At 40.6% G+C, this 25,987-nt stretch overlaps 1 protein-coding gene across 3 annotated transcripts in view; it reads right to left on the bottom strand.

Moving 5' to 3' along the window:
- TMEM132D (transmembrane protein 132D) overlaps window positions 1-25,987 on the bottom strand; it is a 269,350-nt gene that overhangs the window by 131,002 nt on the left and 112,361 nt on the right. For all 3 annotated transcript variants that reach the window (XM_061355391.1, XM_061355389.1, XM_061355390.1), the window contains exon 3: window positions 9,413-9,559. In XM_061355391.1, the coding sequence (XP_061211375.1) occupies window positions 9,413-9,559 (147 nt within the window). The remainder of the gene's footprint in view (window positions 1-9,412; window positions 9,560-25,987) is intronic.

The raw sequence follows: 25,987 nt of genomic DNA, 5'->3' as shown, positions 1-25,987 counted from the left end.
CTAACATAAAGATCTCAGTGAGAGTACAGGAATGCATCATTTGTGGGTATGATAGATACAAATGTAACTAAGACCATCCAAATTTATTTGTTGCGCAGTCCTGACAGTCTTGCCAAAACCAAAGCTACTCAGATATAAATTTTCGTATCAGGGGTATGTCTTGATTGAAACTTTTGGGGAAAACCAAGCTAACATTGTAGCCATTTCAACATGTGCAGTAGGGTTCAGGAGAATGGCATTGTCTGCTCACATTAAAAGATGCTTAGAATTGCAAATAAGCATTTCAAAAATAAAAGAACACTGTGATGTTTCTTATGCTTTCAAGCGAGGACTTAAAATCTGGCAAGGGATGTATTGTTTGGCTATTTGGGTGAACTTTGGATTCTGCATCCACGATGTAAAACTGCATTTTGTTTTCACTATAAAAATCTTCCCACATTCTTCCAAACTGTAAGTCTCAGTGGGTGGGGGGAGACGCTATCTTGACAAATACAACATAGAGAGACTTGTCAGAGTTTGTCTGCCAAATTCTCCTCTGCCCATAAGCCTATGGGAGAAGTACCATGTGTTCTTGTAAGAAAGACCAGTTTTAATGAATATGCACGAAAGATTAATTCTAAGATGTCCTAATTTCTGCTTTGGAATTTTGAAAGCTTGTCAATTATGGACGCTGACAAAAGTATAATGGATGTACAACATATATAAACACACTGTGCATACATTATGTTTATTAATTCTTTGTTAGTATTTTATTATTGCCTTTTGTTCTCCTGTATGCCTTTTGCTTTTCTTGCCTTCACTAATTCATGCAAAGGTCTGCACGTGTCTGTAAGAAAATTAATTGCTTCAAGAATTAACAGGAAAATGTATCTCAGAGGAAACACTTCATAATCGATCTGTTTCCAGGTACAATATTTGCCACTTAGGAATAGATTAATTGGATTGGAGATTGTTCAGTCTAATTATTTGCTTTCAGTATAAATTAAATGTAAGATTCAAATAAACGGAAAATGAAGAAGTTCCACTCAGTACTTTACATTCTCATGGGCTCACAGTGATATGCCATGTATGATACAACACATAGGCCTGTTTTCTAAGAGGCTGCACAGTGTCACAGCCAAGTTGGCACATTTATCTTCACACGGCATTACTCTGTGCCACACAGACTTCCGTTTCTTGGTCTCCTGGTATGATGACTTCATCTTTAATATAGGGTAAGACTACATCTGCACTTGTCAGTGTTGTTATAAACAAACCTATGGAGACTCTGGTGCATTAAGGTACAGCTAAAAAGGGAATTATGTAAATACCAGAATCAGATGTTTTGTGATTGATTTTACAGTTGATTTAGAAAGGCAGTGTAAGAAGATGAAAGTAATATAGTCTCACTTTCAGTGGTATATATTGAATAGCTATCCTGTTCCACAGACCACATGCTGAAGTTCACAAAACTTGGACTTAGGAAAGCTTCCAGAGCATCAAGATTTTAAAAATACAGTATCTTGTTAATACTGAAGGTATTCTACAAGCATTTCAGTTAAACCTGAGGAAAAGGCAGGCACGTGCTCTTGCAAGATTCCAGAGAAAAAATTATGTCAAGAAAGGATGGAGATAACAGTCATCTGTTCAACTAATTGCACATTTGAATATTAGCTTCAGGTGATCCCTGAAACAAGGAATAATATTAATACATTTACATAAGTCCAGGCAGTCCCTCAACTACCACCCTGGCAATGAATTTCAACTACAGAGACATCACAGCCAACTGATGCCTTTATCTTTTTTGTACCATCAACAGGAGTGCACAGTAAGTGCTAGACAGGCTCTGTATCAGCTACATCAGGACCAGTAAAGGCTAGGCCTGTATCAAAGGCAAAACAGCAGAGCTGGCAGTTACTCGGATTTTAAAGTGTACCAAATATGAGGTCATATTTGTGCTTCTTGCATGGAAAAGCTCTCAGGGTTCCTGAGTAACAAATGGAAATGTAGCCTGTAATGGTCCCTGTACTCTTCCACAGAATTGCGCAACAAGCCAGGCTTGCTGGCTCCCGTATCTGCCGTAGAAGATACAGCCTGGCTCCCCACTCCTACACACTCTGAAATGTAGTTTTGTCTAACATCTTACATAACATCTTTTCTATGCATTCCTATGCTCACTTTTGTGTCAAGCTATCATGCATAAAACACATGATTCATAAACTTACACAGTAAGGATGGATTTCAAATTGAAAGATTCGGAGGCGCAAACTGAAAGTGCATTGAACATTAAAACAGCCCTATATAACACTAAAAATTTATACTCCAGATTACATCTTAGGTTGGAAAACGTTTGCAGAAGGAGGAGTGTGTTGGTAGAGGTGGAAGTACTGCTTGTTGTTGCAGATTGCCATGCAGAGGGAGGAATGAATCACATTATACACTCCTTCTGTGTAACCCAAAATATCCAGTGATCACATAGACAGCTCTGCCTATGGAATCTTACACCTCAGTTTTCAGTCCTGTTGCCAATTTTTATATATGTCTGTGTGTATGCATGGTGGAATCAATGCTACCCACAAAGACAAGGCATCCCACTATCCTAACAAAGTCCAATTTCTTCTTTTGGTATGGAAGCTGACAGAAAGTCTTCAAAAAGAAGTCTAACTCACACTATCAGCTCCTGATAGTAGACTGGGAAGGAAGGCTTCTCCTGACTAGAAAAAAAGCAAGCAGCCTTTGGTGCTAGTTGACTCTCAAGGGACTAGTTAGCACATGAGAAGGCACACTTCCCATGTGACACGAGTTATTAGGGCTCATGCAGTTACAAGGGTCATAAAACAAGCCACTGCTGACTTCTGCATTGTCTTTGTGACAGCTCAGAGCAGCTCCTATGTCACCCCACTTCACTGCATGCATATTAACACAGCATAAACATTAACAGATGATGTGGTGTATTACTGTCAGTACACAGCCTGAAGGTTTAGTCCATATCCCCTCTGCACCTTTACTAAGACAGAGCAGCAGCACTTTCTTACCTCATTAGAGGTGATTAAAAATCCAAGAGGTGACTAAGGCAAAATAATTAGAGGATGAGTTATATCTGCATCATCAGTCTGTATAAACCAACCACAGATTTTTAATATTGCAATCTTGAGTTGCCCATGTCATCAATAAATCTATACATTAAGCCATAAAATAACTCAAATGCCCAGTGAACTTCAGCTTTGTACTTGCAGATGTAATTTAGTTAGGATTAGTTTTACTATTTACATGGATTCTAAATGGTATAACATCATTCTGTTAACCTTCCAATCCACACTTTGATGTCTGTTGACTTGTATGTGTTAGCTAGATTTAATTACCTTTTTCATCCAAAACCAGGGAACCCCCATGCCTCAACAGCAACAGGCATATTTTCAGGCTCAGCTCATATTTAAAGTCATCCGCTCACTTTCTCACTCTCTCAGTAATTTGTATTACTTCTTACAAGATTTCCTCCAAGGAAAAGAAAATCAACAGCACCATCAGAGATATTTTCACAAGACACACTTTTGCATTTAATATTAGATTTCTAAAAGCCAGGAGATTACTAACCTGTGATCTATTTTGTGACAGATAGCAAACTGGATTTGTCCCACTGGAATTGTTAGTTTGAGCTTTGGGGCTACTAAAGTTTAAGGACCACAGACACAGAGCAAGCACGATGATGAATCCTTAAGTTTCTTAGGGGAAATCATTGCTCCTCAAGTTTAGTATTATGTTTATTACACTGGATCATACCAGGATAAAATAAAGATTAAAGGGCATCTCCTCTACAATGCAGGTGGCAGAAATACCCACAGAACACCTACACATCACCCAATGAGAGAGAAGAGAGGACAAAACCACCCTAACATGTCTGTGAATGATCAGCTCACTGTGACTTCTGTCACCAAAGTATTGTTTCTCTCAAATTATTTAATTTCCAGTTCTGCACTTCAAGGACTCTCAATGAATGAGGATTAAGCTCCTAAAATCAATTACTGTTTGCAGATTTTAGAGGCAGACTACTTAATCTGAACAGTAACAACAACTCCTTTGAGCACAGTGATGCAACTCAGTCCTGTTGCGAACTGTTAAGACATATTGAGTTACTTTTCAGGGCTATTTCCCTTTAACCACTTTCTTTAAGATGACATGCATGTAGCAGTGATGCAGCCCTGAGCATCACTAACTGCAAGCCAACAGGAGATGGTAAATGCTGTCTTAACTGGACATCTGTATTTCTAAAGAATAATCCCCAAATGATGGAATTATTACTTTATTTTTAACTGCTTCAAAAGGCAGCATCAGCAACTCAATGCTCATTGTCACTTTTCCCATTTCCAGCAACATGCTCACAAAGAAAAGAACACAGGAATAGCCTTGTTCTCTAAGGAGAACCCTAAAATTCAACTGAGATAAAAAGCAATCTTCTTCACAATGACAGCTGAATTGCCCTATGGCATCTCCTTCATGTAAATGTCAGAGACAGAGGAGCAGAGTCCACCCTTAAGATGCCAGACAGCTAACAGCATGTCTTTGAAGTGCCTTCCTGCAAGCCTTTTGTTTTTAAATGAATTGAGTCTCTTTCAAACAGGTGGAAAAGTTGGCTAATAATAACTTTATCTAATAGTTGTTGGTTAATATTTCATCTCTTTTCTTTTGACTTGCTTCAAGATGATAACCATGAACCTTTTTTCTTGTCTATTAGCATTGAATAGGATGGTTTCAAGAGAGATTCTGCATTTCTTGATAAATAAAATAGTTCTCTTCTTAAAAGAAAATGAAAAAAAGTGGGTCAGCATGTAAAAGAATGATGCACTGATGCTTGGCTCACACCAATTTACTTTCCCTCAAGATCTCAAAGGGTTCTCTCTCAGAGGGCACATTTAAGTTTTAAAATGAGAAACAAGAAATGGGAGTTTGTGACTAATTGCTTTCAAACAGTGGGATGTAAACATGACTTCTGAGATGTTTACTACTTTCACATCACCATAACATATAAACTCTTAGAACCGGAGAGGTTTCAAATAGCACAAGAAAAACCTGTGAAAGAAAAATCCAAATGGCACACAGTATAAAACACTAAAGCTACCCAGGGTAAATAAATCTGCACCTGATCATTACCCATATGCCTTGGAAGTATCAGCCTAAGCCAACCTTCCACCCCCTCTGCCGGTCCAGCCTTTTGATATCATACTTGACTATATCTTACTAAAAAGCATGTATGATGTCTACAGTCTTTTTCTTGCTTTGGTATCATCATGATAAACTGAAGCTCATGGGAATCACACATGATGTGATGGGACAAAATACACTGGGAATTATTTTTGCTACATGATGTACCTTTTCTGTAATGCTATTGAGCAGAAAACTTTCTTTCCCAGCAACAAAATACCTCTAGTTGCTAAAGTCACGTGAGCACAGAAACAGCAAGGGAAAGAAATTAATGGTGATCTAAACCATAAAACTATTTTTATGAAGCACTTTGATGAACACCAGCAAGAGACATAATGTAATTATTGTGGCTATTAGGCTGTTATTTATGTCAGATTTGTTGTTTTTGTTGTTTCAGAAACATTTTAGGATTATAGCACTCTTGAGAGTCTATCAAATGTACTGGCAGATGCAATAAGTAAGAGAATGAAGCAGTAGCTCAGTGCTGTTACAACATGAAAACTAAATGTTAACTAGATTTGAAAATGAGAAATATAGGGCACTAAGGATAATGTTATAAATGTAATAAAAAGAATGTATTGTGTAGGAAAATCAAAGGCAATGCTGTCACAGGTTTTCCTGCCCCTGTTATTATCTAATATTGAGTTAAGTCCTTGTATTATAAAACTGTTAAGAAAATTAAGCATTAAAATACAGTATCATAAAAAATGAGACACAGAGGAACAATGAGGGATACAGCCCAGAAAACACTGTCATTGCCTCTTACTGTGTCAATATTGTCACAGACTGATTCAGCCACTCATAGTTCAAAATGAAAATAAGTTTCTCTGCAAACAGCAGGACCAGCATCTGGTTTCAGGCAGCATAAGCCCATAACTCCGTCAATGCTATTAGAACTGCAACGCAAAAGTCAAGTGGGAAAGTATCAGAAGAAATGCTATCTTGGTAACATTTCCAACAACGAGCACAGGGAAAAGGAAATTGCCAAGCAAAGCTTATCCATCACATAATTCAAATACATCTGGAGATGAAGCAGTAAACAGTCACATCCAGACATTGAGGTTCTACCTAGAGATGGCCAAGTTTTGTCTAGAATTATTTTGCACTTGCTTGGATCAATGGCCTCATTCCTGCCTTAAGCACAGAAAACAATAATGTATTCTTTAATGGAGTAACAAACTTTTGCACACAAAAATATAAACATGAATAAAGTATTTCAAGAGGATCGTGACCATATTAACATCATACCAGAACAGATGCAAATCAGAACACATCCGGTATATCTGCATCTTTAGCCACCTCAGTAATTTTCTGAACCTATCCCAGCTAGGATGCTTCCCATCCAACAGGAAACACAGGATCCCAGATCTTCCACTTTTGGCTGTTCTCAATCATCGCTAGTGCAGCAGAGATGCTCAATTTCAGGTACAAAGAGAAAAAGCACCAATCCAAGAAAACATCCAGAAAATGCAGGACTCCTTTAATCTCATCTTTCTAGGGCATTCACCTCATTACATGCAGAATTAAGAAAGGTCATCCAACTTCCAAAGGGAGTAAGTGGCACATATCAGGATGTATCTCCCTGATTCACTGTTCAGTGTTTCCCAAGCCACATTTCTGAACCACTGGTTAATTTCCATCATATCTTTTTCTATTTGGGTTTTTTTTGGTCATTTGCATGAAAACAGCGGGATGGAAGAGAAATCCTTCATTTAGGAGTAGCACTGTACAGATGCTACAAGAAGTAAGCCCATCTAATGATCTCATGAGTCAGGATTCAGAGTGTTACAAAATGATTACTGCCTGTGAATGAAACCAGAAGAACTGGGGAGAACTTTATAACTGCTTCACCATTAATCTGGAACACTGTTGCAAGCCCATAATAAGCAAGGCACTGAGAACTTCAAATCATATTTGACAGATGGGCTTAATTAGTTATTCTCACACAGACTCACAATATTTGCTGTTAATATTCATTCTAAAACACCCTGCTGGCTGTGATAATATTTGTATAGTAATCCTGTTACGACAAGCTTGTGGTGCCAAAACCTCTCCAATCAAAATGACGGATATATTTCAAACTCCGATAGAGAAATGCTCAGGCATCTTGGTTGACTTTGTCACTTGCACAAGTGCCTCCTTAATCCATGAAATTACACCTGTCACAGTAAGTTAGCTTTATTAACACTATCTTCTGATCCACGTAAAATTATCAGAAGCATGAAGGTATCGAATCTCAACTTAATTAACATTGCCCCCTTTTCATTCACATGATCAGATCGCTTGATTTTTAGGAGTAATTACACAACATACAGACAGAGTTTGTCAAGTTCCTAATTGAACTGTGGAAGCAAACAATTTGATAAGAGGCATCAATATTTAGCTGTCATTCATTGTGCAAATATAGTGACAAACACATCTAGATAAGGAAAAAGAAGTCTTCCCCAGAACACTGAGCACATTCCCCTTCCCCATATCAAGCTTCATCTTCTTACAAGGAAGAGCAAAACAGATGTGACTAAATTTGATAAGGAAAACAAAATACTGAATAATACAGTACAAATATTTACATTTGTTTACAAACAATGAGGAAGAAGTCCTTGAATGTGAGAAAACCACAAATCTCAACTCGAAACTGTGATGGAATAAGTCAAACCAGAATTTCCACATGTACCTTGTCTTCATTCGATTTTCTTTCCAGTAAAATCCTATACGAGTATATATTTCTTTCAATGAACATGAAGCAATCCTCATACTCAGCATGTGAAAGTACACAGAATCCACAAATACTGCATGACAGGTGACATCATAATTTACTTCTTTGTGTACAAGGAAACATTTTGAATACTTGCCACTGAATGCGCATATTGAAGGGAAGTAAGTTGCCAAGCTTCAGTTCACCCATGAGGCTGCACTGTATTTTCCTGATGAGGAAGAAAAATCAGGCAAATGCACTGCATGGACCCAACAAGATAGTGTGATGGAAAACTCGTTGTTGAAATAATCTTTGGGTTTGATCCAATGCCTATTTCAGTCAATGAAAATATTCACACTGTCTTCAAATAGCTTTGAACTGGGATTTTAAAGAATCTGTCTGACAGACTGTGCTAGACAGTAGGAAGCTCTGACCTTGGCACTGCTTCATTGACCAATACAATTCAGTCAGGTATGAGACAACATATGGCTTAGATCAGAAAATACAGGATACTATAGCAGAGAAAATGTGTAGAATCTGAGTTATAATGAGGCAAAAATGATTAATGTCATGGTTATGAAGGGAAATACTTCCCTTCTTCCTTTTCCCATATACCCACATTGCAAAGACATGAAACTTCCTAGTTATTAGGTTCAGAGGGTATTTGTTTAAAAATTCTAAACCCCATAATAAATCCACAAGGCCTCTCAGATTTTGTCAAATTTCAGAAGTAAATCACAGCACAAAACTCCATCTCATATGCAAGTTTTCTAACAGGAATGCCAAACACAATACATAGGCAGGCAGTCAGAGCCTTATAAATATGCACTTGACATGCAGTTCCAGAAACAATGAACAAGAAGCAGCAAACGATATAGAAATGCATTCATTAAAGCAATCAGTTGTGACTGGAGAAGGAACATCCACCTGTCAGATGAAGGTTGTTTAAGACAGGTCAGTGTCCTATTTAAGCTGTTGCACAATGGAAATGGAAAACCTTTTCCTTTCTGCAGATTAGAAGTTCCTATCAAACTCATTGTCAAGGGTTTGATACTTGGAGTACATTTTAGTTTCCTCTAGATTAGAAAAAACAGACAAAAATCCCCAAGCCAAAACCAAACAAAATGAATTCTGTAACTCTGTGACCCCAAAATATCCCAAGAAAGAGCTACAAAAAAGAACCAAACCCAAAATAAAAAACCCCACCAAAACCAGCCCTATGTAATTACCCCTTGCTATAATGCAAATCATTGGAAGAGATTAAACCAACCACAACCAAATTCTAAGATATGAAACACTCTCTGGAAACAGCATCTCCTGCTAGCTGTAACTTGCTTTGAATATTATGATGGAATAACATTATTTTGTTTTCCTGAAGTGTATGTGGTAGAATTAGCAATGCATTCCAAGATATAAACACAGGTTTTCCAAAAGCATTTTTGGCATGCATTATAATAAAACTTATTAAAATCATGGCAAAACGCTGTGAAAAGGAAAAACAGCCATTGGGTTGTTAAAAGATAGGCTGCTGTGACCTACCTGTTTTCAGAGGCAGCCGATTTCCTCTGGCAAACAATAACAGCTGGTGCGTATTTCCCAGTATAATCCACACTCTCTCTGATGTCCCATAAGTATGGGCTGCTGGCTCTTACACTGAAAATGTTCACACCTTTCTTCACCTTTGCCCTGGGAGGAACGAGAGGATATTTCATCAATTAGATACAGAATGTCAGCTCGATCTGTTACTTATTTCTTCATTATTTTCTCATTACTGCCCCACAGAAAATGCTACCACTCATTAGAGTTCAATAGTGTTACAAGGAAAAGAGATGAGAGAATTAATTAAGAATTCCATATTTTGAAGAAATGTTATCAAGATAGAAATCTTACTGAACTACGGTAATTACAGCTTCAGTCATAGCTAAATTAAGGAGTATATAGGCTCTGGAGCAGGCTCCTCACTCCTGTGCTTCCATTACCGACACTGTGCGCACCATTGGACACGTTACAGCTCTCCCTTAACTAGAAGTTATTGTATTGGAGATGGAAGTACCATTTTTGTCACAAAAGAAGTCAGGTTGTTGCTGGGTCATAAATCTGGATTAAGGAGTTATTGCTAGGTCTCACGTTACAAGCAAAATTTGCCTTTTCTTCTCTCCCTCCCCGGATTACACGAAGATGACATTTCATATCTTTGCTCCATCTTTCATCATCTGAGTCCACAACATCTTCATTTCCTTTTAATACTGTTGGGTTTAGCTGTTCTATCAGCCCTGATCCTAAAATACGCAGAAATATCCTGATTTTTTCCAAAGGCAAATGGTTTCCTCAGAAGTCTGTTTCTACGGATGAGGTTAAACAACAGGAAAAGCTGTGCGACAAAATGTTAGCCAGGACAACTGAAGGGGCTCCTACCGAGAAGTATTTTTTGGTTCTCACGTGTTAGCACAGTGCTTCTGGGTTCAAATGGAGAAGATGGAGCTATACATATATACATATATATATATATTTAAATGTGTTTTATTTACTCTCAGCAGGTGTTGCATTCCTTAATTCTTTTCCTCCCTCTCCCTTTCTTTAACTAAATATCTAAATATGTATCTTAAGGCACTACTGAGTTAGTCCACAGCTATCTATCATGGGCCAACTTACTGAATTAGGAGAGTTTCTGGTGGTGTTAACTTCTGGGTTGTGAATGTGTTTACTAAAACAAAAAGTCCACTGTAGTCAAACAGCCTCATATATGAGCTGTCAGGAAATGACAGTTTAATTATATTTGCTTAAAATCTCATACACAAAATCCATTCGGTGTTATGGCAAGTTCTCAATTCTGGGCAGAAAAACAAGAAGGTATGTGATTTTTTTGTATAAACAGCTGCTGCCATGCAGAGATGCGAATATCAGTAAAACAAGCACTATCAGCTCTGCCTCCGCATGAAATTACTTGAGAAATCTTTGAAGGACAACATCCACACAGATGTTTTCAGAATAAAAAGCCAAAAGGATTCTTTTCAACTGTCTTGGACAAAAAGGGTTATGTCTCATTTCTCCTACCACTAACTCAACAGCGGTGGCTGCAATTTCCTTCGCACACCTGGAAGGATTAATACATGAAGGCTGCCAATTTGTGCTCAAGTTCCTCTTTGCTGACTTCACAAAATGTACTTGAAGCAGGTGCAGTTACTGCTGCCACACCACAAACACCCCTCAGGATCAGAGATCAACAGCTGAAGAAGAGTGGAAATTGTACTGCATTCCTGGCATCTTGGAGAAAGAGGGACACGGAAAAAGGCTAGACCTTATATGTGAAATGTTTTTTGGTATATGTCTTTTGCTGTTCCCAGTGACCAGCATCTGGCCCCACCTTTCTGTCCACCTCAAGAAAGGAAAACTGCTGCGTGTCAACCAAGACCAGTGACAGAAAAATCACTCCCACTCACAGGGAAAAGAGGGTGGCTCAGATCTTTGCAAATTAAGCTGGCCATGATTAAGAAACTCATATCCACCCTTCAAGCTCTCTAATGAGGTCACTGTCTCTCTAGCAGTTAATCACTGCTGATAAGAAGGTGCCATGTGGGATTTGGGTCACCTAGCTGAGCTTATGCGTTTGAGAAGGCAGCTGTCTCAATGGAGCCAAGTCACTGTGCTGAGCTGTAGCACAGGACAGCAACCAAATTGCTCAAAGCCAGTGATGGGTTGCAAGAGAGCAGTTGATTTCATTTCACAAAGCCATATATGCCTGGAGCTCATGCTGTAGGGTTGGCTCTTCAGGTTTTGTCCAGGACTTCCAAGTCCCTTGAATACTCCTGGACAAGACTTCAGGACAGGAAGAGGTAAAGAGCGCACATCCTAGAAAACCCAAGCAGGCAGTAGCCTTACATAAAAGTAACCATTTTCCTATGATTGGAGATTAAAAGCAATTAGCATATTACAATTCCTAGCTAAGAACACACAGCAGATTGTATTGACTATACAACAGTTATGTGCTTTATTAACAGAACAGGGGGGGTCAAGAAAAAAGCAGCCTTAGACCATAGCACAGTCTACCCTGCTCTGCTGGCACACATGCAATAGCTTTACTGTGACAGAAAGCTGTGCAGGGTCTCAGTACTGCTACATAGACAGCCACACACTGAAAATTTAGGAAATTTCTCACTTAGGTTTTAAACAGCATTAAAACCAGATCAAAATAAGTGTACAAACACAGACACAAAACGGAAAGCATCCCCTTATTTTCTGTCTGGGTTTCTTCAAGTTCCAGAGTGATAAGGTAAAACAGAAAAAACAACACAAAACCAGTGAGGCAAGCTGAGTTTTTTTATCCCTGATGTTCACTTTATCCAACAACAAACTGCCATCCTGCACTGATTTCTGATGTTTCCAAACAAATGCAGATTCTTGTATATACTCCTTTGGGTAATTGCAGTCTATGGATCAGGACTTCTTAGAAGAGCTTTTGATAAGGCCTAATTTAGTCATCTATTAAAAGCCCCAAACCCCTAATTTTCCTGAAAACAATAACGCAACACGATTGTTGTTTCCTACAGAATTAAGAGGTTAGGAACTGTTTTTAAAGAATCAGTTAAATATACTTCTATAATTAGCACAAAAGCTTCAACTGCACGATCCCAGGAAATCCTTTTTCCTTTAGCATACATAGAAGCTGTGCTGGCCACTGTTGGGGAATAGCAGAATTTTATTCACATCAATTACAATGGCAGCAGCACCTCACGATGACCTGGATGAAACAGGGTTAATAATAACTGCAGGTATGTTATTTGTCAACAGGTAAACCTGAAGATCCCCAAGGTGGGAACACTATGGCTGCTGTCAGGGCTCAATTACTTCTTGCAAATCTGCTTTATTGAACTACCTGGCTGTCACAGGGTAAGCTTCACCTTCGACCCTTCAGCTGCTCCAGAGTGCTCCTGAGACAGCCCCTCGGTTCAGCCACAGTTCAGCCGACTGAGATTTCTCAACTGCAGTATACCAAAAGGTGTATGCCAAAGCCTCTCCATACATTTGCTCTGTTAACAGGCTAAGTAGATCAGATTGTACCTTTGCTTAAAACACTGTGCCTGGGCCACAAGTGAAGTTGTTTGAGCATTTTGGGCCCATCACTTCACTTTGGGCCAGATTCTACTTTGGAAAAGAATGAGGAAAAAAAGGCCTTATTAAACATTTCGATCATGGTTTAGTTTGGGTTTTTCAAACAAGGAGCCAATCCAACTGAACACTTCCATAATTATTTCCAGAAGCTGTTACTTACCCCTGGATCACTGCTCATAGTGCAGCGCGTCAGTTACTAGATTCATAAGTAGCTCATCCCTTGCACCAAATCAATCATGGCAAACAAAGCACTTGGGAGTCCTCAGTTCCTGAAAACCCATCAGTGCTGACAGGGTACAAATCAAGGAAGGGAGAAAGAAAAAGATCATAGAAGGAACTCCTAGAATCAATACATCACACCTGAAATCAAGGAAATACATTTCCTAAGTGCAAAAAGATAGCGATTCCCAATTCTATCCCAGGACCCACCGAACACTGTGTTTACTCTGATGATAAAAGAGACTTCAGCACGACCAATTAAGATGCAGGCAACATCCTCTCTCATTTATCAAAGTGTCTGGTTTAGCATCTCCCAGGTTTTGCAGTTTACAACCAGCCAGCGCTCAGCTTTCAGCCCGTGTCATTACTGCAGGCTGGTAATGGCTGTGAAATCGTTACTTAAGTGTTGTATAAAGTGGAACAGCTGGCTGGTGAGAAATAACAGCATTACAGCACGTGTGCTGCTAAGTGCTGTGGTACAATGTCAACAGAGTGTCTGGTTTGAACACTGCAGGGAAGGCAAAGACAGAGAGAGAGCGCAAGTGCAAATTCACCCTCAGGATTTGCAAGAGATCAAAGGGAAGGAGAGTGCAGACCCACAGATAGCCTGCCACAGGCAGGGCTCCCCACGCCGTGTTTTACTCCTGACAATGTCCTGCATACACATACCACCCATCCCTGCATTCCAAAGCGAAGTGCAAATAAACAGGTTTCTAACCCCTACACAGCTCCAAATAAAGATGTTTTAAACCCGTGACATTGCATCTAGTTTTTTATTGCTGTGAGTGCTGAGGGCAAGGATTTGTGGGCACTTTTCATGCTCCTTCCCAACAAGTGAGCTCCTTTCAACATCAAAGGACTGACAAGCAAAGAGAGGCTGTTAACACAGGTGCTACCACGGTTATCATCTTGTTACCAGTGGTGACTAGAAGGTGCCAGATTGTGTGCAGAGGGGTGGGCACATTTCTGAGAGCTTCGGGGCACATAACAAGCATGGCAGTGGAATATGAATTTGCCTTGCTATTGCATCTCCCCAAAGCACCTCAAATATAACTCGAGGAGGTTGCTATTCCTGTTTCATGTTCTTTCCTTTCCAGGGCTTAATCTTAACCCTGCAATGGAGGGAGACCAGAGCAGTGTTTATCCATACAGGATGTCAGTCTTCACTTCACTAACATCCCCCACCTGTGGACAGCAGTAACAGGAGCAGGAGAGGCTTTTGTGCCACCGGTCCATTGCAAGCCAAAGACAAGCAAAATGTGAGTGAAAATGGCTCTTCAAGTCATAGGATACAGAAATCAGGTCCACTTCCATCCACTGGAAAGTTTAATGCACTGACAACAGCAGCAAAGTGCTCCCTCCAAGAAACCTTGAAAAGTATTCATGGTCTCAACCTGCTGGAGGTGGAAACATCCAGTCTGTGCTCCACTAATGGTAGCTTTGAAAAGGCTGAAGAGGTACAACAGCCGTCCTCCAAACTGAGCACAAACCTCATCAGGGGTTTTCTAAAGACCAAAATTAAATGTCATAGCTTGAGAATCAGGTAGTAGGGAACTGGACACCCCCATGGGATCTAAAACATAGCCGTTTTGGCATGCCTGAGCTGCTGACCTATTCAAAGGATTCCCAGGTAGCTGTTTCTTGCTGGTGAGTCACTAAGAGCACTAAGATCACTGTCTCAAAAGCTAACACTTTGAGTATATTAAGAGTCATCCTCTGCAGTATCTTGAGGTCACTTTGTTGCTGCATGTTGCATAAGTGAGACCATTTTGACACCACAACACTTCAGTAAGACATCTGCATCCTGATGCTCCACCCCCTGCAAACAATCCCAGTTTGTAAATGCCAGAAAAGCTAGCAAGCTAACAAATAACACTGGAATAAGAGCTGAGTATGTTAGCTAGAGAGCACACCAGACATGACAAAAGTAAAAGAGGAGCAGAGCAAGCTTCCCAGTGAGAGCAAAAACCAGTGGTAATTCAGGGGTCAGCAGGCTCTTACTTGGGGCAGGCTCTCCACCGGTTTGATAAGTCCTCAATAGATTCAAGACTCTTGGTAACACTTCTTCCACCCCAGTAGAAGTGGTGTTACTGTGGGGCAGTGAGGAATAAGAGCAAATGAGGAATCAGAATAAACACTTTCATCAGCAGCATCCCAGTCACTTTCTTTTGCAAAAGCCTTTTTATCCTGTTGGCTTCTACCAGAGCTGATCAAATTAACCACTCCACAGTGCAAGGAGGACTGGTTGGAATTTGCCTTCCCAACATTTCCACCTCTGATTTTATGTACAACATTAGGGTGATGCTAAATCCATACACTTTAAGGCCATACCCTTCTTTTGCCTCCCTCTGCAGTTTCATTGCTTTTTATGGCTGAAGCTAATATAGAACAGAATTTGAGCCTGAAAAAGATTTATCTCTTTGAACGTCAAAAATAAAACGTGCCTGTCATTGAGAAAACAGGCAGAACTCAGCCTGCTTTTGTTAGACTTAAGGCTTATTTGCAGCAAGCTGATGAAAACCAAGTGTACAGAGGCTTTCTGGATTTATATCTATCACAACCCCTGAAGAAATAAAGATTATTAACAGGAACAAACTTTCACATTTGAAACTCTTTCAGTGGAAGGGACTGTAGTTGAGAGGGGCCCATTTAAGCAAACTGGTTTAGAACTGACTAAATAAAATCAACCAGATCACCTTTCAGGTCCCTTCCAACCTAAACCACTCTATGACTCTAAAACTGAAGGCTTCTCAGGCCAACAGGAATGACCTATCACAAAATTAAGTCATTTAGTGAGACAATTCAACACAACCATCTCAATGTCTGGCTTTTAGTATCATGATCAGTTCTGGCATGGCTTATAAAAGATAGGATTTGGATACTAGGATTTTATGTGCAGAGCTGACTTCTGTAAGCCTTTTTTGTTGTTCTGTTTTCCCCATTGAATACTTGCTGTACAAAGCCGTGTTGTCAGTTGTTTTAAGAGAAGATGCCTCGAAGTTTCTTTGGATTACACTAATAGTTTCACTGATTGAAAATCCACAGCAGAAGAGAATCAGGACTCCCTGAGATACTGATGGAGTTAGAATAATTTATGGAGAACGGTCTAGCACAACATAAGCTATTTAAAGCTGTATAATATACCCACAAACTCTTATGAAGGTCTGTGGTTTTCAGCCCTGTGAGACAGAAACCAGTTATCATTATGCATCACCATGAAAGCAGATTAAAATTAAATCAATCTGTTTATCTATGGGCTTGCAATGCAGCTTTTCCAAAGCATAACATGTTCTCCATCTAATTAACATTTCAGGAGGAAAACCCATTCCACCCAGACACTAAACCAACCTCATTCAAATGGAGAGAGTACAGAAATACAGTCCAGGTGGATTTATAACAAAATTTAATTAGCGAAAGGGCGCACGACCTATTTAAGCTTCAAAAGTGGAATTGTGCATAACAGGACTTAAATAAAATAGATCCCTTTGTAATATGCATCTCTCAGACCTGCCTCAACTGTCTATTGTGCTTACAGTTTATGGGCCTGCAAGCAGTTGCATATATATGTATACATGGAATCATTACACACAGATTTAGATCATATTCCTGTGGCTTTCAAAAAGAAAATCCATAGGAAAAGTATGTTTTGCAAGATACAAACCACACAAGTCCCTGGAGAGTTAAAAGGAAAGAATGCACACAAACAATTCAAAGCAGAAACAAACACAGAGTTTGCAATTCTGACCTCTATTCACTTACTAAACAAATCATGAGAGCACCCAATCCTCAGTGGGATCCAGAACCCTTTGTGGCCTGTAGAACTGCATCTTCTTGATTTAGAAAGTCCCTAAATTATTGCTCAGGAAACAAACCATAAAAACAGCACTGTGCCTATCCAGGGACCCAGCAGCAGTCATCCTGGGACTCTCAACATGACAGGAAAGTCAGAAACAGGTCTTTCATCAACACTGTGTCTGTGTCAGCCAGCAGGCTGGCTGGTGCACCCTCCTAATTTCATCGCGTGGACTGTCTGTGATACCAAATAAGTGGCAAAGCAGTGAAGAAGAGGAAAACAGCAGCATTATAACCTGAAGTGGCACTACAGAAATGTACAGTACTAGCTGGCAAAATCTCAGTAAGATGACAGGTAAAACACCGCTGCTACAACTGACAAGGTTACTGTTTGCTTTGTTCGAAGGAGGTATTATTGTGTTAAGGGACAGAGGCTGGTATTCCTGCACATAGCCATATCTCAACAGGAGTTACAAAACAAGCACAGAGATGTTTAAGAGGAAATACAGTCACAAGGTTGGTAGCTGGAGGTCAAGGTGAGGAGGTAACCCATCATCTCTTTTTACCCTGAACTACTCAGCAAAGGCAGTGCTGTGACCTAACACTGACTTGCTGTCACCTCTCCCAGCTGCAGGGCACTTTCTCCTACAGGAATGGATCTTATGGCAATAAAGAGCAACAATACTAAACAAAACATTTATGTATATTCAAGGGTGTGAAGGAAGGTGTTTGTTTACTGCAATGGAAGACAAAGACAAATAGCGCTGCCTGCTGATTTAAAGTGGTTGGGAGCCCTGTGGACTGTTTTCAGCTACTGTTCCCAAATTAAATGCAAAAATATGATGTAGGGCCTGAAATGTATCTTTCTAAAGTGCTTTTAAAAAGAAAACAATGGAACACGTCCCTTCCCGTCCTGCCCAAACATCGGCAAAGCCACTAACAGCACAGCCTGGGCAACCAGCAATTTTTTTTACATTAGATTTAAGAAATGGTATTAAAAACAAAGCCTAATATTGGGGACTCTATGCAGAGAAAATAAAGTGCTGTTTGCCCCATTTCACAGGTGAAAAACGTGGTAGGAAACAGCTGCCACACTTCAAGCGTGTGAGAGAACTTGGTGGTGAGCAACCTCCAGAGAACCATCTAGACTACAAGATAAGGGTAATGAAGGAGTCCCCAGTTACCCGTTGCAGATGGAGTAAAACAGAACATAGAACAATGAAACAGGTTTTTAAGTGCTGTAGGGACGTTTGTAAGTGTGTGTTTGCATATGTGTACATGTATTTTTATGCTGAATGGGCAAGCAACAAGTGGAGGAATTCTTCTGGATTCACTTAAATTGGCTGAGAACATTAGATCAGTGAACAAAGACTAGAACGCTGGTGAACCATGCATCACAAGTCTTCCAAAACAAAGAGCTGCTGCCATAGGAATAGAGCTATATATTCTCTTCTATAATACCAAGAAACACTCTTGGTGAAGGGTTTGCTCCTTGGAGGTGACCTAACAAAGGTTCTTTGGCAGAAAGTTTATTTTGAATTCCACAAGAAGGGTGCTGCTGAGGTATTTCAAAATCACATCTTAATGCAAAATGAATGGCAGTATTACTGAGCAATAGTAATAGAAGAGAATATTACCTTGACAGTGCTAACAAAGACCTATCAGTGAAAATGAGTTAGCGCTGTTCCCTAGCAACTTCTCACAGCTGCAGATAAAATCATTTTCTGGACATCACAGAAATTGTGAATACTTAGTTCTCTTACACGGGAATTCTCTCTCCATTGCCTATATGCAGCCCCCTCTAGGAGGTAACACAGGAGCAATTTACAGCAAGCTGTACCATTACCTTCACTTGTCCAAAAATTTAGTAAAAGACCCATGGGTCCATGTGGACTGTGTTTGTCCTTCATTCAATGACATGGATGTCAGATGTTCAAAGAATAGCATTAGAGAGGCAGAAACACAACATCTAACAGTCTTCACTGCAAATATCCAGAGCCTGCAAACCCTTTTACACAAAGGTGTTTTCTCCCTCCTGGGAGCAATTCCACTGCTTCCTGATGACATTACTTAAGGTTTACAGAATCAGGTCTACAGTAAAGAAAATCTAAGGAAGTGTATAAATAAAGGGTTTGGGTTCTTTAATGAGGAAAAAAACGCATCACTCCGGAGGGTTGCTATTGGCATAAAACAGATACTCACTAAGCAATTCAAATACCTATTTCTGGTTTATACAAAGAATCTCAGGCTGACCACTATACCCCTATGCTGACGTATTTAACCACCTTTCTGTCATCTGCACGAGCGGCTACCAAAGCAACATTTGCTAAATAGCAGCAAGGGTGTCTGCTGCAGGCAAACCCTAACAGCGCAGTGAAGCCACTGATGCAGAAGGGAGTTCAATTAATGCAAAAATGACACTGTCCAAAATTATTCTGTGTCCTTAATGTAGGGTACACGCAACGCTGCCCATGTCCAGCTGCAGCAGTTAACCCTTGTGCATGTCAGAGCACACACATGGTTATGGCTTTAATACTGGAAAAGCCATAGAAGAGGGCCTGGCTGATTCAAGCAAGCAGAAGCAGGGAGCACTTGGAATTACACAAAACCCTCCCTGTCGATTGCTCTCCAAGACAGCTATTTCGCAAGGAACACAAAGGCAGCTGGTAATCCCCTCCACACAGAAATCCTGAAAAACCAATAATTTCATCTCGTCTCAGCCTCAAATTTCATGCATATCCTTGGACTGTTTTATTGTATTTGTGAGTTTTAATATCAGAAAGATAAGAAGGAGTTAGAGACTTCTCCTCACAGCATGCAATTGCTCTAACTACCCTACTGTGGAATTCAAATGTATGAGAATCCCCTATTGCCCACCAATGGTGGCCAAAGTTAAATATCATAAAACAGACTATGGGAACTTGTAACACAGACTGAGCAAGAATTCAACACCTTTACAGCTTTAGGCACCAGATTCGAAGTGTCACAATTTCTGGAAGTAGACTGCTCTTCTGAAAAGAGAGGGGTTTTAAAAGTTTTAATGAACTGACATACAGAAACCTTACTTGTGCCAATGACATTTTTTCCTTTTGCAGCAAAAGCCCAGCAGCAATCAGCCAAAAGCATTAACACTAAATTATTTACCACGGTTTAGGCAGAAGTGACCATAAGGCAGTTGATTATGAAAGTGAAAAGTTGTGTCCTTGGCTACCAGCTGGTAGGAGAAAACCTGCTACGAGTTGGTTTATCAGGCAACAAAAGCATCAACACATTGGGTGAAATGGCTAGATGATTAAGTGCTGAGAGTGATGGACTACACACAGGCTGGAGAAATCATGATGGAGAGAGAAAAACTGCAGAAAGGGAGGCACAGGAAAATAACTTAAACCATAAGTTTATCAGACACTGACTTTCCCTCATTCTTTAAACTACAAGAAATGTGAGCTATCGTGTCAGGAATCCCCATGCCCCTGTTACACAGTAATGGTGTTACAACACAGCATCACACTACCATTCAGCATGGAAACCCACACAGTTGTAGTAAGAAGGAAATTAATAGTCTGCCCAGGGATTAGGGCATTGTTTGGACTCAGTGAAATCCCAGCGCCTGCTTGCTGAGCTTTGCCTCACAGCAATGAACTCCTTTTGCTCTTGCCAAGTAGATGTGCACTCACAAACTCAAACCTGTTTGTGGGGGTTCACAGTGTTGACAGACTTGTGGTCACAATTAACATTCAAGCAAGATTCTCTGTTCCAGCCACACACAGCAGTTCTCTCCTGATTGTGCACAGAAACAAGTCTGTGCCACGCGTTGTCACCTCCAAACCTGGGTATGAAGACCAGATAAGACCCTCAACACAATCCAAGTACACCTTTAGTCAGACCTCAGCAAGCACGTGTCATCAGCAGGAACATGACATCTAGTGCTGGTGCAGACCTGGCACCCAAGCTCAAGCCACTTGCTATTCTGGTGTGGGGCTGCTGCAGCCCTCAAGCACCCAGAGATGCTGCAGCTTGCCTGTCTGAGTTACAGCAGACCCTGCAGGCTTTCCTGTGGGCTTCAGCACTGAGGATACACTTCACTCCTTTCACACATGCCATGCACTGCCATTAGTATCAGAGTCTATAAGGGAGCCCTGGAGAGGTGTCCATAATGCAAAAGGAAACTATGTACAGAGTGAAACAATAAGGAGGACACCATGTCATAGAATCACAGAGTCAAAGAATAGTTAGGGTTGGAAAGGACCTTAAGGTGATCAAGTTCCAATCCCCCTCACACTAAACCACGTCACCCAAGGCTCTGTCCAACCTGGTCTTGAACACCACCAGGGATGGAGCATTCACAGCTTCCTTGGGCAACCCATTCCAGTGCTTTACCACCCTCACAGTAAAGAATCTCTTCCTTGTATCTAACCTCAACTTCCCCTTTCTATGCTACAGAAGACCGAGTGGCTGTACCTGCTGCTGTCCCAGCCTGGTTTTGTGGTTTGTTACTCCTTTAGCTGATGGAGTGTGTTAGGTGACTACACCTTCTGGTTTAGTGTCATTGGGAAGAAATCTAACTTGTGTACTCCACAACTGCTCTGTATTATAAATCAGAGCACAGTAGGTGAGGACAAATAAGAGACTCTAAAAGTATGCTTAGGATGCAAACTGAACAGTAATGTTTACATTCCAACTGACACTGCAAGATGGAACAGATAAAAATCTGTCACCAAAACCTGAATGTGACTGAGTATTATCCTTTAAAAAACCTCACTTTTCCAGATAAGATGCCAGTAGCAGCAGAGGCCTCTCTGGTGGTGAATACCCCACCCTCCCTTTCTGAGCCATGGTCTTCTTTGAGTATCTGTTTTCACACTAACTGCTTTGAGACATTCAGACGGTTCTATTCCCATGAAAGGCACTGTAGAATCCATAACCTAGCTTTATGACCCACTGAAATATCACAGGCAACTGAGGTTGGCAGAATAGCATACATGTTGGTATTTTGATAACTGGGTTAAATTTTTCAGTATTGAAAAATCTGCAAAGCGTACTTGAGCTTTTTAACACAATAGACAGAAGTTAACAGTAGATAAAATCCCACAGATGACAATGGGCCAAGAGAGGCATGCTGGTTTGAAAGGAAAGTAGCCTCACCCATAGGAACCCTGGTACAACACAAATCTCTGAAGATTTCTAATACAAGAGCAGAGCTGCCCCATCCCTGCTCGGCTTATAGATCAAGGTATTTTCTCATGGCTTGACCTCAGCTGACAACTCAGCCCCACTCAGCTGATCGCTCACTCCCGCCCAGTGGGATGGGGGAAAAGAACTGGAAAAGGGAAAAAGCTCATGGGTTGAGAAAAAGGCATTTTAATAGGTAATGCAAAAGCCTCGCACAAGCAAAACAAGGGAATTCCTTCACCACTTCCCATGGGCAGGCAGGTGTCCAGTCATCTCCAGGAAGGCTCCATCAATTGTAACAGTAAGTTGGGAAGACTAACACCATCACTCTAAATGTCCCTTCCTTCTTCTTCCCCAGCTTCACTGAGCATGACATCATACAATCTGCAACATCCCTGGGGTCAGCTGTCCCAGCTGTGTCATCCCCACCTCCCAACTCCTTGCGTACCCCATCCGCCTCACTGCTGGGGTGGGGTGAGAGGCAGAAAATGCCTTGTCTCTGTGTAAGTGCTGCTCAGCAGTAATGAAAGCATCCCTGTGTGATCAACTCTGTTACCACCACAAATCCCAAACACAGCCCCATGCCAGCTACCATGGAAAAAATTAACTCTGCCCAAGCCCAAACCAGCACACATTTCTTGGCACCTGGTGAAAAGTAAAGTCACAGATCCCACTCTCACCTTTTAGATTGCTTTAAGGTTTTTGGGAGGGTTTTAATGAGTTTAAGACAAGGTAAACACGGACATCTGTTTCATAAAGAACATTTTTCCAGCCATAGCTCAAATTTCTCCTGCACAAATTGTGCACACAGTGCCGTTGTTCTGAGAATCACACTGTTTTATTCCCAAATTGCAGAGAGGTAAATGATGAATCAATAAACATGGCAATGAAGAATTCAGTCCACGGTTCATTCAACTGCATTGAAATTAGCACTTCATGAGCTATTTTGCACACAGATTCTTTATACAGAAAAGTTTTCTTTGAAGACCTATTTCAAGCCCACAATAAAGGTAGCTCTGCATGTGTCACACTCTACTGCACGTCCCTTTGAACAACTGCCTGCACAACTCGAGGCAGTTTGGAGGGACTAATTAAACAGCAGCCCCTGCCATCATGGGCCCTGCTGTGAGGACACTGGTGATGCCATGACGCATGTGCTGCAAGCAAAGGGCCCAGTTAAAGCATCAAAATAACCATGCATGCCAAAGGGGCGGGGGGGGGGGGGGAAGTAGCAGTTGATTTAAGCATTTAAATCCATTTTTTATCAGTGTGTGGTAGTGGGAGTGTATAAAGAGCCCTGAGACCAGGGACTCTGAGGTGACTATGCAGAACTGCAGAAGGTCAGTGTGGGGCTGAGGAAATAAAGATGTTGCAGCACAGATGGTTATACAAAGACAGATATAAACCCCACTCCTCCTGTGCTTACAAAGGTTCCCTTGGAACTGCCTTTCTCAGCCAGGAAATCGAGGAAAACCAGTGTAACATATTATTAAAAAACCCCAGCCTTTCGTGTTGGCTGAAGAGCTGGCTGCTGATAACAAACTGAAAACCTCTGGTTTTCTGTTGATGTATTGCTTTTGCTTAAAAGATAGGAAACGAATGCATTAAAAAAGAAAGACGCCGGGGGTAAATGTTTTAGTAATCTCAGTCACAAACCTGTCGTATTATAAGGATTACAGTCCATTAGAATTTTATAAAATACATGGCAAAGCTTATAATGCAGCTATATCTCAATAACAAAAGCCTCCTATTGTGTTTTAGGAATCACTAATATTGAAAACATTACCAGGAGCTACTTGTTGTAACAGGGCTAGTTTGGGGAAAGATGACATAAATGCACCAGTCACCACACGTAACATCCCACTGCCCCATCCATAGGGATGAGTAGCCTGTGAGTAGCCTCCTTGGGAAAGGCTGTTTCCTGAGCAAAAAGCCCTGATGTTGCATTTGCTTTGGAAGTTCCTTGCTCTAATGTTGAAAAACAGATGTTGGGATCAGCTAGAACAGCAGCTGTCATGGGCACACCAGGTCCCCTGTGCAAGACCTGGCACACAGCCCTATTCCCTGCACAGAACGCAGTCAAGTAGAGACAGAGTTGTTGGTACAAGGGGCAATAAATAAATCCCAAGCTTTTGTTAAATAAGGAATTTTTTCCTCTTCCAAAAATATCCGCCTGGAAGTCAGGGAGTGACTGCTGGAGGAGATGTACTAAAATGGTACATGCTAAAAAATAACATAAAATAGAGAAATCTGACAGGCCCTTCTGAAGGCTAATTCGAAGACCTTCCCTCTAGGAAACTGTTTCTGACAGAGCTATCACTATACATATGTATGTCCTGCAACAGTGTAGAGGGTATGCTAATTAACTTTCACCCCACCTAGCCATAAAATACCATTCTGAAGGGAAGCAAAGCCATGAACAATGTTGGAGAGTCAAATACTAGGTAGTGCTGTTAGCAAACTCTATTTGCATCAGCAGGTAGGCAATAGCTCTGGTATATACAGTTAGAATGCATTACCTGATGTCAAATGTACATTAAGTTTGTCCTTGAAGCAGAGCAAAGTTAGAGTGAAAAATGGAAACTGGGTCACTCAGCATGATATCAGAAGCATTATCATATTTGGTTATGCGTTGACTGATCAGTGCCATAACACTGTCTTGAGATGTGCTCTGCTTGGAATAATGGATTAATTAGAATAGAAACTAAATGCTATTGACACTGGTGATGCAGGAAAAGACTATTACCTGGTAAAAACCAAAGAGACCTAAATGCTACATTAGACAAAACACAAACTCCTAGTAAAATACCATTTAAAGAAACAGAATCCAATTTTAAATGTGACTTTAGCCCATTATTTCAACAATTCATATTCATCTCTTTCACAGGTAAAAACAAACATGGTCTTTAAAATGTTATTTGCAATACATACTCAAACTAATGATAGTACAGCAATATGCTAGATTCACATTTTCAGATGTTCATCAATTTCCCATCCCAGCACTGCTAAGAAGCACACCTATTTACCCCATGATCCAATGGGATATTTTTCATTCTGAATACTTGGACTCGAGCAAACAAGAGAGACAGAAAGAACTATGCTCAGAGACTGAGGCCACAGACTCCATGTGGATTTTAAAAACTCCTCTACATACCCTTTCCAAATTGCTATGTCTATGTAAATTGCTGGCTCTCATCTGCACTGTCTGATTTGAATCAAATTGGCTCTAAGTCAGTTCAGAATTAATTCGAGCAAGATATTAGAAATGTTCTTCTTGCTAGTTTCATGTTCTGTGAAGTTACTTTGAAAGCAAAGAAGCTACAAGTCCCATTAGGGTATTGTACTTCCAAAGGTCAAAAATGAAGTTTCATCAAGCCAATAGTAACAGAAAGCAAGCTCATCAGCCTTAGGTGGGTAGCTTAGAGCTAGGTGGCCTTCCTTTTGACTCACTCACACTGGCTTGGCTCCTGCAACCACTTCACCCTGCAGTCATTACATTGTTTTTTTAATGGCATCATAGAGAATTTCCCCTCAACTAGAACAGAGGAAGGAGAGAAAATGAGCTCTGCTGTCCTCAGTATGCCACGTTCCTGCAACAGTATTATCACTCGCTCTGGGGAGATAAATAGAGAAACTGCAATCACTTCACCAGAGCTCACGGTATGCCAAGTAAGTGACTATTACAGTGACATAAGGCAGGATGCCAGCAAGGCTCCAAGGAAAAATGACATTTCTGTACTCCTCCTTGGAATGAAATATTTACAGGAAATATATATACATACACACACACACATATATATATTAGCTGTACCATCCTGTGCAAAG

The sequence above is a fragment of the Neopsephotus bourkii genome, unplaced genomic scaffold, assembly GCF_033783945.1.
Source record: "Neopsephotus bourkii isolate Nb327-2 ecotype Australia unplaced genomic scaffold, CSIRO-AGI_Nbou_v1 NB_795, whole genome shotgun sequence".
In the NCBI taxonomy this organism is placed as follows: domain Eukaryota; kingdom Metazoa; phylum Chordata; class Aves; order Psittaciformes; family Psittacidae; genus Neopsephotus; species Neopsephotus bourkii.
This window is presented reverse-complemented; position numbering and strand designations above follow the sequence as displayed.